Raw genomic sequence first — 16,789 nt, 5'->3', positions numbered from 1 at the left:
TTTCCCTGCTTGTGCAGAGTTGCCATCTGTACTTTTCTAAGCAGGTACTAAGCAGGACTTGGGAAAGCTGCCACAGAAAAGGAATAACTATTTTGGCACTTCAAACAGCAGTGGCAGATGTTTTACTGAATGACAGAGTGAATGATACAAGGGGAAGCAAGCAAATTGGAAGAAACAGAAGAAAAATATTAGTACAACAATTTGGTATCAATAGCAGACAGGCACATGTAGTCACGGCATAATTTGCTATGAATTCAGCATTTATTATTCAGGATTTATTATTGTAAAACTTCTCCTTTGGACAGCTTATTCAGTAAAAGCACTTGTTACCATTTGGAAAACTGGAATGCTGTGTTGGATTCTCCATTGCTAAAAATCAGTATAGTATACTTTAACCATGGACTTAAAAATACGTGTTATATCCTGTAATTTGAAGAAGTCCATCCAGAGATAATAAATAAACAGAAAACCGCAGACAAGCCAAAAAAGGGAAGCTAGCGAGGTTGTAGTACAGAAGGGAGAAACCAAACACACAGAATTTTTTAGACATTGGGCTTATTATCAACTTTTTAGCAACTTCTTTTTCCCTTTGCCTTTACTATTAATAAACTGTACAGTAGTTGCACATTTTTTAATGCTCTTTGTAAAGTTCCTCTTTGTATTTAGTGTCACCAAGCTCCTGAAAGCACACAAACTCCACAAGTCATCAGTAAGGACAAATGCCTTACTCCATACCTTTTTCTGACTCCATCTCAAAAATTGTCCCAGAGGTTGGTAGCATTTGCACTTTGTTCTTGTACTTTATTTTTCATTCTTTTATTTTTCAAACTTTTTGTTTTGTGTGTGGCATGTTTGATTCCAGAGATGTCCTCATGCCACCAGTGCCAATACTGAATAGCAGAGAGCAGATTTAGCTGTGAATTAAGAAGTCCATACTCCATGTGCACTCCAAGGGAAGGAGAATTACTTGTTACAAACAGAAGCTGTCGAGAAGCTGGAAGCAAAATCTGAATCCAAAGCATACAGAAGTGAATACTTTGCATCAGTACTCATGTCTGGAAAAGCATTGTATGCATATGAGAAAAACCATCTTCCTGTTAGTACTTTTCAATTCATTTTGGAAAAGCTTACCAGTTACAGATTGCAATAGGGAATAAGGTGAAGGAAAGGGGATTTGAAAGGTCTAACAGTTGCTTGTGTATCCTCTTGGTGTTTCACCACTGGCCTCAAGGACAACAAAAGATTATCCCCCTGAAGATCATGTAGTGGGCACTGGTCCTCTGCTGCCAGATAATGCAAAGGTAACAACAGATCAAGGGCCTATGAAGCTCATTTGATTAAATATCTGAATATAAATCAGCAGATAGTCTACAATCCACAGGTAAAAATAAGGAATATTTATCAATAACTTAGAAACTATTTCAGTTTTCAGGTATTGTGTGCCATCCTGTATCACATGTAAATTCTCCAAATACCACACGTGGGAAATTATAATTAAGGATGGGCTATAATTATCTTCCTTTATAACACTGTAACAGGGCTGCAACATCCCCTTGTTTGGCATAAAAAATATTTAATTCTTGTAGCTTGACCCTGACTACAATCATACAGCTGATATGATTCTTTTATTCAACATCACTGCAACATACCATCATTGATTATGCATTTAAGCTAGTAATTACTACATAGAATGGAGCTCTTTTACTGGTGAAAGACATAAGGTTCACAGAAAATATCTGAGTTGTGGAAAATTTGTCCACTGAATTCAAGTTCACTGAGGAGCAAAAAAAAATTCTATGTCAAATCCAGAAAGTTAAGGTTAAGTAACTAGCTTCTGTGACTGTTTCATGTACTGTCACTGATGCAATGACTTGAGATTGAACCTAGATTTGTCTTTTGTTGAGGGTTTTGGTGCATGTGGCACTGTACAACATAGTAAACACTATCAGTTTTCCCTAATGTGTTACAGGCTGTAATCACATGTAATAAAAGCTACACTTAGAGATATGCTGGATGACTTTCAAGGGGACCTTATGGCATGTTATGGCACTATTGGTTCCTGTTCAAGAAGAACTTAGCTGATTGAGAGTCCAAATTCTCAGTCCCCTTCCCCAGAGCACAATCTCCAAAGTGCACAGTGGAGCTGGACTTGACCAACAAGCAGTTTTTACAACTTTTACAAAGTTCTGCAGTAACCAACCATTTGATGAAATGCCTCAGGTACATCTGCTCTGTATTTTGCAGACAATGAGGAGCTAACTCTGGCTACCAGCTAAGGTGGACAGAGTTTATGTGAGTAGTAGACCACTAAGCCCAAACCAGTGTGTGCTATCTCTCCTCAGCACATGCTAACTCTAGAAATAAAATCAATTTAATTGTGTTCTACATACCACTTGGGTAACTCAAGCACGGGCCAACAAGCTCACATTTGCTCATAAACCCCAGACACAAATTAAAAATACAAAAGGGCAGGGGATGAAATCAAGTAGAGAGAATTCCAAAGTGGTATGTTTCAGTGACCACTATCAACTAAAAAGCACCTACAATGGCAGAGCTGAGAGAGATAAGACCTTTAAAAGAAATGAAGGATATGAGACTGTGGATCTCAAACTGAATAACAACACACTACTGTAAAAGAGAGCACATCTATGCAAGATACAGGCTTGTAAGAGGCAATGTTTCTTTCTTTCACTATTCTTAGCAGTTTGGGCAGTAAGCTGGAGTCACAGATGTTTGGATGAATTGGAAACAGATTACAGGGGAGTTAGAATGTGACTTAAATAATCTCAAAAACATGACAAGCTAATTGAATTGGGACTGTAAGCCTGAAAAGAAAGAATGAGAGAGGCACAGAATAACAACCACCATATGTAAAATGCTGTTTCCAGCAGAAAGGAATCAGGTTTCACAACTGGAAGAACTTTTTTAAAAATAGAGAAGCTCTGGTCTTGGAGCTTTTTAGTAACTGGTTAGACAAATATTTGTCAGAAATTATGTAAAGAAAACAGATCCTGCCTAGGCAGAAGTGGATGGACTACGTGTCACCACAAGATCACCTTGAGCTCTGAGATTTTATGGAGCATAGACAGAACAAGCCTGCAAAATACATCTCAGGCTAAATGTAGTCTCTCAAATCATTTAACTGGAAAAGGATCACTTGTTCACTTACACGGATGAGCCTTGGAAAACTCTACAACCACCTGCAATATTCACACAACATACTGGGAGAAAAGCAGAATTAATTTTGGAAAATGCTTAAAATGGTAAATTTCTTTAAATAGTACAAATTTTAAAGACTACAAAGGTATAACTGACATACTACAGCTTAGAATACAGGCAAACTTCATCAGACAATGTCTGCAACAAATTATTCATTCACTCTCAAATAAAACAGAATTAAAAATTAAACCAAAAAGAATTCCATCTTACTGCTTCGCCAGTTTTTCCAAGGTTTCCTTGGTCTCCTTGTTCTCCCTGTTAAATGTAGAGAACAGATGATGTAGTTCACTAGAAAAGTAATTTCTTTCATATGTGCATATTAAAGCCCTCTGTTTTCCTAGGAGCTTCTTTATTTTCTAAATTACATCTGCCAATTAGAATTTTAAAAACTAAAATCAAGTAACCAAAACAAATTTTTTTAGTGGCTAACTTGGATTTGGTTAAATGATGTCCTAATGTAGTCAGGATTTGCCTGCAAAAGTAAAAACGATCAATTAAGTGTTCACCAAACACATTAGGTCAGCAAACACTATAAATTAATTATTCTATTTTTATTTAAATCTTTCTTTCAGCAAATTACCTTCACTATTTCACTGCTGTTTCAAAGGTAAATGCTGCCTGTGCACTTTATTAATAACTGTAATTTTGTTATGAAATATTAAGAAAATTGACATTTGAATGACATTTTAACAAACATCTGCCCCTTCCTCCATAATCTTGAAACCCTCATTAAGTATTAATTAATTCTGTTCTCCAAAACAACACTGCTACATAACTGGAACATTTTGCTGTGTATTTCACAGGTGGAAGCTGGGTGTATAAGCACTGTTGATTATCTGAGTGTGACTATAACCTCAGTTATTAGATAACTGATGAACAGTTATTTGTGTACTCTTGACACAGATTGCACATCAGCACTGGGAAATTCTTTACACTTTGCACAGATTGCACATCAGCACTGGGAAATTCTGCTGCCACAAGCTCCTCTTTTGAGCTGCAGCACTTTATCTCATCCCCATTCACAATTCCAAAACCCCACCAGTGTAGGAACTACCCTGAGTCCCTTGTTGCCCCCTGCTCCAGGCACCCTCACATTCCCAGGCTGTTTGATTTCATTGTAGCAGATGTAGTCTTTGCTCACACATCCCTGTCTCTTAGAGCTGCACAGTCTTCTCTTTTGAAATGGGATCTTGCAAGAAATTCTTGCAGGATCATCAGTGTGATACACATTTATATTCTTTGGAAGCATGTGTGCTCATCCTTCCACTGCTATGTCACTGTAAATAGCTGTGTATAACTCTATTTCAAATACATTCTCTTTCATACATAACACCATCACTTACCTTTAAACCTTCTGGTCCAGGATCACCTACATAACCTTTCTGTCCTGGCTTTCCCTAATTTAAGGATTAAAATAAAATATTGTAAATATTTTATTTCAAAAAGATAATGTCATCCCAGTTTATGTATTTATTAAAATACATGCACTAAAAATGTACAGTTTGGCAATATTCAGTGCAAAAATTTTAAGCAAGGGTATTTAGAAATCTACTTCTGAAAATACACTGTTGAATATTTCATCAAATACTGGAACTGTAAGCAAAGTTGCATTGAATCTTACAGCAGTTAACACTGAGGAAAAACCGTGACAATCCAAGATTGAAACATATTTGAATTTCACTTTGAAAAAAACGTTTTAGAGAGACAAAGAAAAAGGCAAGGTAGCCTTCTCTCCTGGTTAATTCCAGCAGAATAGAGACTCAACACGAATAAAATTTGATATTTAGACATCAGGGACTGGTGTCATAAATGTTTTTCCTCACCCAGACAAAATCAACTTGAACACCCACTCTCCTCTTTATTCATAAAATTGATGATTTTGAGCCTAATTTCTCTGCACTAGCATTCTGCTGCTGACAGATCTTGTTGCTATGATACTGTGGTAATAACACTGTTAGCCAGAAGAAATACAGCAGCATCAATCAGAGCAGGGGGCCACAAATTGACAGGATCTTTCCAGCACTTTACAACATGCATGCATCCCTCCCTCTGCTGTCACTCACACAGACTCACAAAGGCACACAAACCAGAAAGCTTTACCCCTTAATTTCCAATTACATGTTTATAACTTCATTATGTCTCCCTTTTACTTCCTCTACAGCAGAAAACACAGCCTAACCATTTGGCTATCTGGACAGCACACACCACTGCCTAGACAAATTTTCCCCATCTGCTCTGAGAAAAAGACCCAAATCCAGCAAATAAAGGTCCAGGGGACTGGACCTGGCTCTTGAGCAAGTTGCTGATGAGATGGCTGGAGGCTGACAATTGGAGAAAGAAAATTAATTCAACATTTTAATGGTTTGGTATCAAAACCATGCAGATATGTGCTAAAAAGAAATTATCAGTGGCTATTCCAACAAACTGAATAATTGGAATTGCCAGAGTCCATAAAAAGAGTTTTCCATTCCACATCAGCTGCCCTGAGAAAAGAGCAACTAAAGCACCAGATAATAAATGTTTCTTAAAAAGTGATTTTTTTTTTCATTTGGCTTTTTTACTTCAGCTGCTCTGTTGCGTTCTTTCAGAATATGAGTATGTTAGTTTCTGGACATCTGAGAAATTCTCTATATGGTTTAATATTGCATTGTCTTAGCAGGTTCCATGACTTCTCCTGTTAATCCCTTTCTATTACTCTCATTCTCTTGCCTACCTGAGCGATTTCATTTTGCCCAAAAAGTTCCAACAAATAAAATCACGTTAGGAATATATTTTCGTTTTTGCCAATGGACTAAAACATGGTACAGCTAGGAATGTAGGGAGAAAAGACCACGAAGAGAAGTTCTGAGAGAACCAGATAAAGCATGTCTTTCCCCAAGGCTTAATAAAGAGCAAGTGATGGGCTTCTGCAGGTCACTACAAACTGTATAACTTCTTTGTTGTAAAGAAACTTGAGGTCTTTCTGCACAGCAAGACTGTAACATAAAAATGTTTTGAGTGAAATCCATCAAAAGGAAACTAGTGGCCCCTATTAACTACCTCGATAATTTTAAGTCTTATGAGAACTGAACTGCAGTTCCAGCTTGTAAAGGTTTCTTTGCTGTCATTCCCCAGCTATGTACTAGCTGCAAAGGACACAGAACAGATGGAAGTTGATCAGAAAATGGAACAAGTGGATTTAACTGGTAAAGCAATCTGAAACACATGGATTTGCCTTTAAACAGAAATACAATACATTTATACATGCAGGAAAAGGCACTGACAGAAGATTAAACTAGGGATGGCTGCTTTTCTGCTTGTGAACCCCTGAGAAAATTACTCTTCCAGGGCAGGGTAATCCCAAAGGAAATGTCTGTTTCCTAAAATGTTAACTGAAAGTTCTACCCTTCTCTTTCAGGAAACAGCAACCAACTGTGCTTCCTTTCACCTCACAACTGGTAGGTACAGGTGTGTTTATACATTAATGTAAATATCTCTCACTATCTCACTATTTCAGTCCCTCTGTAATCTCCCACACCTTCAGCCCACAAGAAGGCACTTCCAGAAAATACTGGGGGTCTGGGGCACATTTGAGAACATTTTCCACTATAATCAGGAGAAACTGCTTATCTTATGACTATATAAATTCCAGCTTCTGTTTAACACATGTAGCTCAGAAAGGAATCAACTTGTAACAGTTCCTTTTTACTTTCTGGATTAAAACAATCTCTACTCTTTTAAAGGTATTTTCTTCTCCAGCAACAAAGAAAAAACAAAACAAAACAAAACAAAAAAAAACCCACCAAACACCTTCCCCCCCCCCCAAAAAAAAGGCACCAATGCTTGCATTGACTGAGCTGAGCTACACTGATAGTTCCAGTGTTAATATTTGGATAGCCTTTGAGAGAGAGGGTTAAGTGGGAAGAAAGTGAATAAACACAGTCACAGCTTCAGTATGGCAACTCCTGTATTTTCACAGGACAAATAAGCAAACACCAAAAAAAAAAAAAAAATCAGCTTTGGAATAGAATGGTCAGGAGGGTTTGGAAATGAATGAATAAAACATCAAATGATATGATCAGATTCAGCTCAAACACCTCTTCCAAAATTGAAACAGTCTGAGGTCTTTGGAACTGAGATGTATCCTAAGTAGGCATGGGAGCATCCTCAGTTTGGCCTCCAGTTGCTTTAGACACATAGAAATTCTTTTTTGAGCTGGGACTGAGAACCCCTGTGCAGGTTCATATTCACTTGTGTTCCAGCAGAAGCTGATCTGTCTTAATGGCAGCATTGGTCAGGTGGGTCCCAGGAGTTTTTGGTCTCTTTCATGTTTTTTTTAAGCAAATGTTGGAACAAGGGCAGGGGAGGGAAGAGGGAGAAAAATGAGGTGAAATTTTATGGCTGCCAGCTTGGCAAATGCCTAAACCTGAACTAGGGATTGGATATTTTGACCTGAAATTGTAAAAGTGATGAGGATTCCAGAAGCACTAGAAACCTGCTACATTATTGTTTCATGAGAATAATGAAAGGTTTACAATATACCACCTACAAGTATACTGTACCTACTTCAGAAAAGCCCCAGAAAATGAAGGTTAACAGTGGCTGAAAAGAGGATTGACCTATCTAACCACGTCCACAAATAAAGTCTGTGGGGCAGGAAGCAAAGTTGTAGTGAGGATAAAAACAGGCAAGACTTTCAGATAGAACAGCCAGACTTTAGAAAGAAGGTCTGTAAATCAGGCAAACAACTGAAGGAGACTGATGAGGAGAATGAAGAAATCCCACTCCTGGAGGCTGCAGAAGACAAGTTAAACACATCTGTCAGCTAAAGACAGAGCTGACAACTGGTGGTGCCTGGGGGCCGTGCATGGCCAGACCACTCCTCCAGGTCCTGCTCAGGGACCTCTTCTGCCCCCATGGCTATTTAATTAATGCAGTGACAACACAGCGGTGACAGTGTTTCCTTTCAAATGTAACATTCACTTTTTAAAACTCCTTTCATGGAAAATGGAAGCAAAGGCTATGTAAATCAAATGAACATCAAATTGCAGTCAAGGAAGAATAATTCAAAAAGGCTATGTAAATCAAATGAACATCAAATTGCAATCAAGGACATATTAAAAAGACATATGTGTTCAGCAACTTACAGACTCAGTTCTGCCACACTGAGATTTAACATCAGGGCTGTGAGTCTCTCCCAGACACAATCACACAATGTGTGTGTGTTACACGTGGGAACACAGCACCAAGGACGAGCTGAGGTGGGAGCAGAGTGCAGAGCAGCAGCACAAAGCAGCTGTGCAACAGCTGGAGCTAAGAGGAACCACGGAACCCAGGCAAGAACCTGTGGGCCCCTGGACAAGGAGGAAAAGCAGGGAGAGCTGCCCATCAAGCAAAATTCCCTTTTCCCCTATCTCTCATTTCAGAAGGGGATGTTAGCCAGCAAGCTACTAAAAATGTCTAGAGACATTTTAGTCTGGGGCTCACTTCAGATGCACAAACTCTGCTCTCAACAACTCGCTGTGAGAGAGAAACCAGAGAGCTGTAAGACATGCTAATGGTGTGCACATTTCCCACTGAGAGAAATAAAAACCTAAATAATTTAGGTCAAATTGACCCAAAATAATAAAAATAAAAAATATTTCCGTTTGCTAGGTTACACAGAAATTTTTCCTCTTGGGTCACTTTGACACCAGCTGATGGTGGCCTGTGCATGCCTGGTGATGTGGAGGATGTGGAGGTGTCTCACTGCCCGTGAGTCACCCACTACAGCATCTTCTTTTCCAATTGCCACAGCACAACACGGGAATTGCTTTCCAGCCATGAAGCCCTACCCAAGGAGGAGACTCAAAGGATGATGCAGCCAAAATAAAAATTTCCATGAGGCTCTCGGCAGAAGCTCAGACAGATTAAACTCAATACTGAACTAAGAGAGTATTTTGAAATTCTGTTTAATTTTTTGCATGTTTTCCTCAGCTGTAAAACAAAGAGACTTTTGTGGGAGGGTTTTGTGTTTGGTTTTTTGCCTTTTTTATTTTTTTTGCGCTTTGGTATGGGTTTGTTTGTCTTTGCACCTAATCTATGTGGCAAATAAATATTTTAACATATTTTTTAACAGAAAGCAAATTACCATCTTTGACTAGCTACTGCACAGCAAAAATGACATAGGCATATATCCACTGCAAAAGCAGAAAACAGTGGAAAAGACTCTCAAACTCATGCAGGAAATGGGAAGTAATCCAGAATGAAAGCCAAGTCAGTGATTACCACACATAATCAAATCATGTAAAGGCAGAAGATCAAATTGCATTCAATAAGCTTAGAGACATTCCTGTAATCCCTAGTATCCATTTTAGCCCAGAAAGTTTCTAAAAATAAGCTTCAAGTTCACTGAGATACTCTCAGACAATAGCATATTTTTATAACTAACAAAAAAAAAGGATGATAGTTTTAAACATCTATCTTTTAAAACATGTCTGCATAAACAGCATTGTGACATTGCAGCTTTATTGTTTACAGTTACTATCTGCCAGGTTTCTGGTGGATTTCTTAAAGCATACATATATTTCTTAAAGCATACTTTATATTTCTCCCTGTGAGCTGAGTAGGTTCTGCCCCAGTTGAAATATTTTGATACATCAGCTGGTTTAGTCCCTAGGAAGTACATGGCAGTTTTTATGTGGCTCAGAGGAGCACTATATTTTGTGCACCACAGCAATGATTTCCTTTCAAACCCTTTGTATGGAAAATCATTTCCCCTTCCAGCTCTGCTTTGAGCATGTTCTGAGGAAAAACACACATTCATTCAGGAGATGCCATTTTATCACAGTCACTTCTCACAGTAAACTTACATTTCAAAGCAGTATTCCTACTGAAAAACAGCCTGCCCTAACTAAATTACTTAGACTTACTCTCGGGCCGACTCCTCCAATTGGTCCAGCTGGTCCTACTTCTCCCTAAAAGAAATCAGAACTTCAATCATCTTGATAACAAGTCTCTTTTCAAAAAAGAAATTCTGCAGATAACTGTCTGTACTTATTATATCAACCTAAGTTTCATGTGTTTGTCTGAGTCCAAGTTTGATAGAAACACACCATTTTACCAATGTCTGTCCTAGAAGCCCATCATTTAACTACATAGAAGTCTAGAAGTCTACTTTCAGAATCACCAACTAAATTATTTTAATTATTAATTTATTTAATAATTAATTTAATTATAAGTTAATTATTTTTACCATTAAAGATATAAGATTTTAGTTTGATGATGAGGAATTAAGAATACTTGATGAATCTATAAGATGAAGAACTGCCTTTCTCCCCTTTCAGTTAATAGGGGTCTAAGAGTTTACTAAAGAGTATTCTAGGACATTGTAATTAAATTGGTATATGCCTTCTATTTTCATATTGTTAACCACCTTCCTTCCCATCTCCTCAGTTTAACTAAAATAACCACATCCAGCTCTGGGCATATATTATCTGAGATTCCACTGAAATTAAACCACATAATGGATTCACAGCCCCAGAAGGCTACTAAAAACTCTTTAAAACACTTGCCAAAATGCATAAGAAATTTATTTTGCATGACAACACCATACACACTTAACCCTCTTAAGTTGTCTAACCCTCTTAACCCCTCACAACTTTGAAACATAATCTCTTAACTGGATAATTTTTTCATCTTACCTCAATTCCTTTGGGACCCTGTGGCCCTGGAAGCCCTCGGTCACCCAGAGCTCCCTAAACATCCAAACAGACACAAGTGAGAACCTACCTCAACTAACAAGCACCCTGGTCTAGTTTCTCTCCTCTTACAAACCTGGACTAAAACCCGAAACTGAGGTAGCAGACCTAATCTCTTACCACTGTTCATGGTATTTCCCATAGAAAGCCAGGCAAAGATGTAGAAAACCAAGCAACATAAAAACTTCTACATAGACTTAGTTGAAGTGTAATTCTTTTTATGTTGTGAGAAGGAAATAAGAAAATATTTTAAGATGAAAGAACAATTCCTCTATTTTTGAAGAGGTAAAGCACACTAACATATTAAGATTAAGGCATCAGCAATGTGCAGATCATGTATTAGGGTAGTCTTTGGAATAACCTGGGTTGACAACATTGCAATAGAAAGAAACTACAAAGTGAATTTAGACCACTAGCTTGTCCAAAACTGCTTGTGATTTTCAGCCCTTACTTTTCTATTGGGATTATAATCAGCTAGTCAGAGATAAAGCACCTTAAACTCTGCCAGCTCAGAGTTTACATGACTGCTCACACCATCGTTTTCAAAACTTTGTTAAAAAGAATTTGGACTAGCAGTGTATCAAAAACCTTGGGCATCCCAGTTGCAATGGGATAATTGGGAAAAAGCACTTGACCTGGCATAGTACAAAAAAAAAATAAATCTGTAAACATATTAATGTTCTGGGAAACTTGATTGTAGCAATATCAGATAAAGCAACAAGAACAAAGAAACTGTCCTTTGGGAGAGATATGATTACCCTCTGAAGAAAGCAATGGTAGGAAAGTGTAAGCCTTATTAACTGTGTAGTAATGAAGCTCAAGTCTATACATTGGTCCAGTAACAATTTACTCAGCAGGCAAATAAAGTTGAAGAGAAAAATGGAACAGGGCATCCTAAGGCAGTGAGTTTCATCGAAGAGCCCATCAGTCTGGGAAGGACTGGGGTGGGGTGCTGGTTGACAGACCACCACAGAAGGGACAGGAGGGCTTTCAGCAGCACCACAGATGTAATATTCTTCTATGGTTAATAATGACATTTTCTCATTGGCATACCTGTTTTTTTATTCTGACCGCAAAGCCTGTTAGGAGACAAGGATTTCAGTGCGAAGTAACTGCACAGTGGAAATGGCAGCTGCACTGCTACTCTACACACCCTTCCACTGCACTTCACTGAATCCAGAAAGAAGTTCCAGACTGCAAACTGAATATTAATACTAAATGACATTTCCATCTCCTCCTTGGGGTTTCAGGCAAAAATAGAAAATGAGCATAGTCATCACACATGTGCCCAAGCTTCTGGGGTAAAACCCGGGAGTCAGCAAATGGGGTATCCTGTATTTCATATATATAACTTCCTAGTTGACCATCCCTTCCAGAAGAGGTGAAACTCTTAATAATCACTTTACTGAAATGTGTCATACAAACAAACATAATTTAACAGGGGGAGGAAGCTCTTGGCTTCTTCCATGGCACAGCACACACTGCTGGAACAACTACAGTGGTAGTCAGCATATCCTGACCATCTTTCCTCTCACTTTTCTTGGTTAAAGAGCATAAATACTTACAAAGGATAACATAGGGAACAAACAGAGTTATTTCAGACCTCCTTAAAAACATTCTTATTCCCTTTTCAAAAAAAATCCTGTTTTATTATCTTTTTTAATTAGTGGTGGATGAAGACCAAATAGCTTCTAAAATATTTTTTCCCAAGCTAAGTAATATTCTGTAGACCAAATTACATAATAAATCCTTTGAACATTGACTTAGAGAGATCAGTTTTGTTGATTATTTCACTAATTTGGGGGAAAATTTACAATCCAGACCTCCTATAGGCATTTAGAGACAACTGATCACACTCAATAGAGCTTAAACTTGTAAGAAGTTGGATTTATCCCACACCAACTGCTAAAAAATAAAGCTTACCCTGCTTTCTTGGCTTTTAAAATGGGTAGTGCTTCTGAGGAAGCATAAACAAAAACATGAGGAAAATAGCAGCATAGTGAGAACAGTTTTCTAAAAATAAAAGCTGGAGGAATATTTTAGAACTGCAGTCAACTCAAGGCAGCTGGGAATCCCAAAAGCCAAACACTTCCAAAGTTATGCAGACCTTCTCCCTCAATACTGGGAGCAGTATAAGAGTTGTTCCAGTTTGGTAATCCTTCTTTTCAAATGTAAGCCATCAGTTCTCCCTGACTAGAGCAGGCTACCTAAACCTTTTCTCTCCAGTACCAAATGTGCTGGAGAGCACCAAAACTGGTTCAGTTGTGTAATTGCTGTAACAAAGGAACATGGAGACTCAAACTTTGTAGTCCACCTCTTAGTAACCTTTTTCCTCTGGAATCTGTGAAAAGGCAACAAATCAGCCACCTATGTATTAAACATCAACAGAATTCTAACAAAGACTCCTCGGATATAACGTGCAACAATAGGATCTCACTGAACAAACTGAGCAGCAGGGATTAGATCTGTTACATCATTCATGTATAACCTTGGACAACTAAATCTGTATTGCAGTTTTCAAGAATTTTTGCATTTCTCTTCTGGTATTTTCCCTAGACAGTGTCTTTCATCACCACAGGGGTGTTTTTTGTCAACACCCTGGTAACTCAGAAACAAGAGCAACACTCACTGCAATGGTTGGACAAACTCGTTCATACAAGGCTGCTAGTGTTACGCATGCATGCATATAAACAAATTAGCAATAAAACACAATTGAAGGTGGACACCCTCTAAAAACACATTTTATCTTCTCCTCAATTTGCCCCATCAGATAACTAGCTCTCAGCCTTCCCAGTCAGTTCATGTCTATTTTGGTAAAAGGCTGTGGACGCAGTGGAATGATAAGAGATACAAAAAATATTGGCTCTGGCTTCAGCAACTGGATTATTTGAGAGGTTCTTAAGAATGATCTCCTTTAGCATGGAGGTATTGTTAGACAGTTCTGGGTACAAATAAGACCATATCTTTAAACTATTTACTGCTCCCCATCCTAGATTTTCTTGAGTAGTCTGCTACAGAATTTCACAACTCTGTTGATAGAAAATATTGTAATTTCCATGCCTGTTTATTCATAGACAACCTGTATGATTTTTCTTGGAGAAATTCTATTGTTGGTCTAGCACAGTTCTTTTGCACTTTCTGATGTCTGATTCACTTAAAGATCAAAAAAGGCCTTCATTCTGGTCTAATAAACAAACTGTCTCTCAAAATAAAGCCATTCAAGTATTACTTCTGCCTCTAGTCTCACTTCATCATGTCCTTTGAGCAGTGGCATAAATGAGACATCTTGCCTCATGTGTTCTACAATTTCATTTAGTTTCTAACTGCATTATTGTGCTTTCATTTCAGAGAGAACTGGCAATGTCTTAGGTCTAAGTTTATAACAGGATTTATTGTTTTAGTCATTGCATGAATCTATCTGAAATAACTGAAGTAGAACAAATTAGCAAAAAATAATTTTTTAGATAGTCTAAAGATGCTCAACTTTGTTTCATATACAGGTTTAATTCTGCTACAATTTTGCCTATTTACCACAGAAAACACAATGTAAGAATAGTCCCAAGGCTGATGAGTGAGGAACATCACTGGTGCTTGCCTTTCAACAAGTAGCTGATCTTTAGATATTATTAAATCATTTTCCTCTGGGTTAATTTCTGAGCCACCTGCACTTTTTATATTGGTTTCTACCATTTCCAATTCAACAAAAATTTCCTATATCTGCTTTTATTCAAAGCTTCATTGAAAATTCTATCCATGTGACTTACTGCCTAATTTTGGTCTAAAACCTTAGTCTACTTAAAGAGCAAAAGCTAAATTATTCTGGCACAATTTCATAGATAAATTTTATTATTTATTGTTATACCTATTATTTTATCCAAAATTTAATCTGGCACATGAATTTTGTAGGTTTTCTATATCTTCAACTACTATTTCTTTTAAAAATTGTTTAAAACAATTTTTAGTACAGGCAGAACCCGAGTAATACAAAGATCTGCATACATTTGGCCTTCATTCTAGTAAAATGCTGATGAAATATATGCTACTTTCTAGCTACATTGCATTTTCTCAAACTTATTTTGCCATTATATGCTTCCACCTAACACAGTAATTAGTCTCACAACTGTGTGGACAGCATTAAACATCCAAATAATTTCCTCATATAAATACCTGAGGCAAAGGACTGCCTTCTGACAGTAATCTTACTGTCATAATGCCAGTGTCCATCTCCCAGCACCCTTTCCTCAGAGATGAACACTATTTACTGGTATTTTTAATAGGTTTTTATACAATCTTACCTTAGGACCTTCAGGGCCATTTAATCCAGGTACACCAATATCTCCTGGAAAACCCTAAAGAAATAATACAGACAAATAATTGCAGAGTAGGAATGTTTTCAATGTACTTGTGATTCTGTTCATTCATTTAATAAACCTGAGTCAGAGAGACAAGAAATAAATTTGTTCTACCATCCCAAAAAATGTCAAAATCCATTATGTTTCCTTGAAAGGACTTGGATAAATGACAGATTTTAGGCAGTTTTCATTAAACTCAATTTAACAGATGTCAGCATGGATTTAATTTCTCTTAGGATAAGACTTTATATCTGCTAAGCAATGTTTGAAATTAAACCACTGGACTTGTTTGGAGGCACAAAAAAAATCACCACCAAGCAGCCAGCACCAGGTCCTGCACTTATGAATTCAACTATTTTTTAAATAAAGTTTAGAGAGCAGCTGAAGCCCTTTAATCCATGGCCAGAGGTTAAGGAGTATATCACTGAAAGATAAAGAAAAAGGTAAGGAGCCTTTTGCCTCCAAATCAGCAGGAGATAATTGAGGTCTGGCTGGCATTAACTGAAGGTCACCAGCATGCAGCACTATTCAGAGCAGGTCTTTGTGAAATACAAGTGTACCCAGTATAGGTCAAGCTGTTACTAAAGAAAACATAAATGCATACAGAAAATGAATCAACTAAAATTATCACTGCAAACCACCTGGCCAGCAAGAGCTGAGTTGGGACACCATGAGGAAGCTTCTGTGTCACAGGAATTCAGCTACAGCTAGATTGCTTTAGAAGAAATGAGTATATTTTAAGGGGAAAAAAAATGGTGCGGCTATCCTTTATGCAGTGCAGTAGTGAGTTAAATTTCATAAATATCCAGAGAGGGTACATGATCTTTACATCTGTGTAGGATAAAATAAAGCATTGGTAATTGACCCTTTAGTTACACCCTGCTCATTCAGTCCCCTGCCAAGATAGAAGGTTAATTTTGCTTTTTAAATAAACTTTCACGTTTCATTACAGTTTGACCATCTGAAAACAGCAAAACTCCCACTTCCTCTGAGCAAAATATTTATTACTACATCTAAGCAAACCCATGGTCTACCACTACGGAAAACAAGTTTCCTTCTTCATTAAGTGAAAATCATTACAGATTAAAATGTATGCATCTTTTTCCAATAATGGAAAAAAAAAAAGCACATACACAGAACAATTTTTTTAAAAACACGTTTAGCATTTGGATGCTAGTGAGTCTAAAAGAAAGCCACTAAAGAGTAAAAATGATCCGAATTTTCCAAAGATGGGAACAACTCTAACACTCAACATTTCACAATACATCATGTGGTTTCCTTTTTTTTTTTTGCCATAAAGCAGCAATTGCAAGCAGAGCTGTGCAACAATTCCAACATGCCTCTAGGTGGCACAGAGAATATTACTCACATGTGACCAGGGTCCTGAGACTCACACCTAAAACACTCAGTTGCATCACCCTTGACGTCTATGCAGTTCAAAAGAGGAGGGTTATTTTTTTTAATCCTGGCCACCACTATCTACTGAAATACATTGAAGAG

The 16,789-nt window shown here is 37.6% G+C and overlaps 1 protein-coding gene across 1 annotated transcript in view; it reads right to left on the bottom strand.

The window, feature by feature from the left end:
- The window catches only part of COL24A1 (collagen type XXIV alpha 1 chain), a 123,520-nt gene that overhangs the window by 49,815 nt on the left and 56,916 nt on the right, over window positions 1–16,789 (bottom strand). Inside the window, exons 20-24 of the mRNA XM_062497419.1 lie at window positions 15,233–15,286; window positions 10,881–10,934; window positions 10,110–10,154; window positions 4,563–4,616; window positions 3,430–3,474 (exon numbers count right to left, since the gene is read on the bottom strand). Of these exons, the coding sequence (XP_062353403.1) occupies window positions 3,430–3,474; window positions 4,563–4,616; window positions 10,110–10,154; window positions 10,881–10,934; window positions 15,233–15,286 (252 nt within the window). The remainder of the gene's footprint in view (window positions 1–3,429; window positions 3,475–4,562; window positions 4,617–10,109; window positions 10,155–10,880; window positions 10,935–15,232; window positions 15,287–16,789) is intronic.

The sequence above is a fragment of the Cinclus cinclus genome, chromosome 8 (assembly GCF_963662255.1).
Source record: "Cinclus cinclus chromosome 8, bCinCin1.1, whole genome shotgun sequence".
NCBI lineage: Eukaryota > Metazoa > Chordata > Aves > Passeriformes > Cinclidae > Cinclus > Cinclus cinclus.
This window is presented reverse-complemented; position numbering and strand designations above follow the sequence as displayed.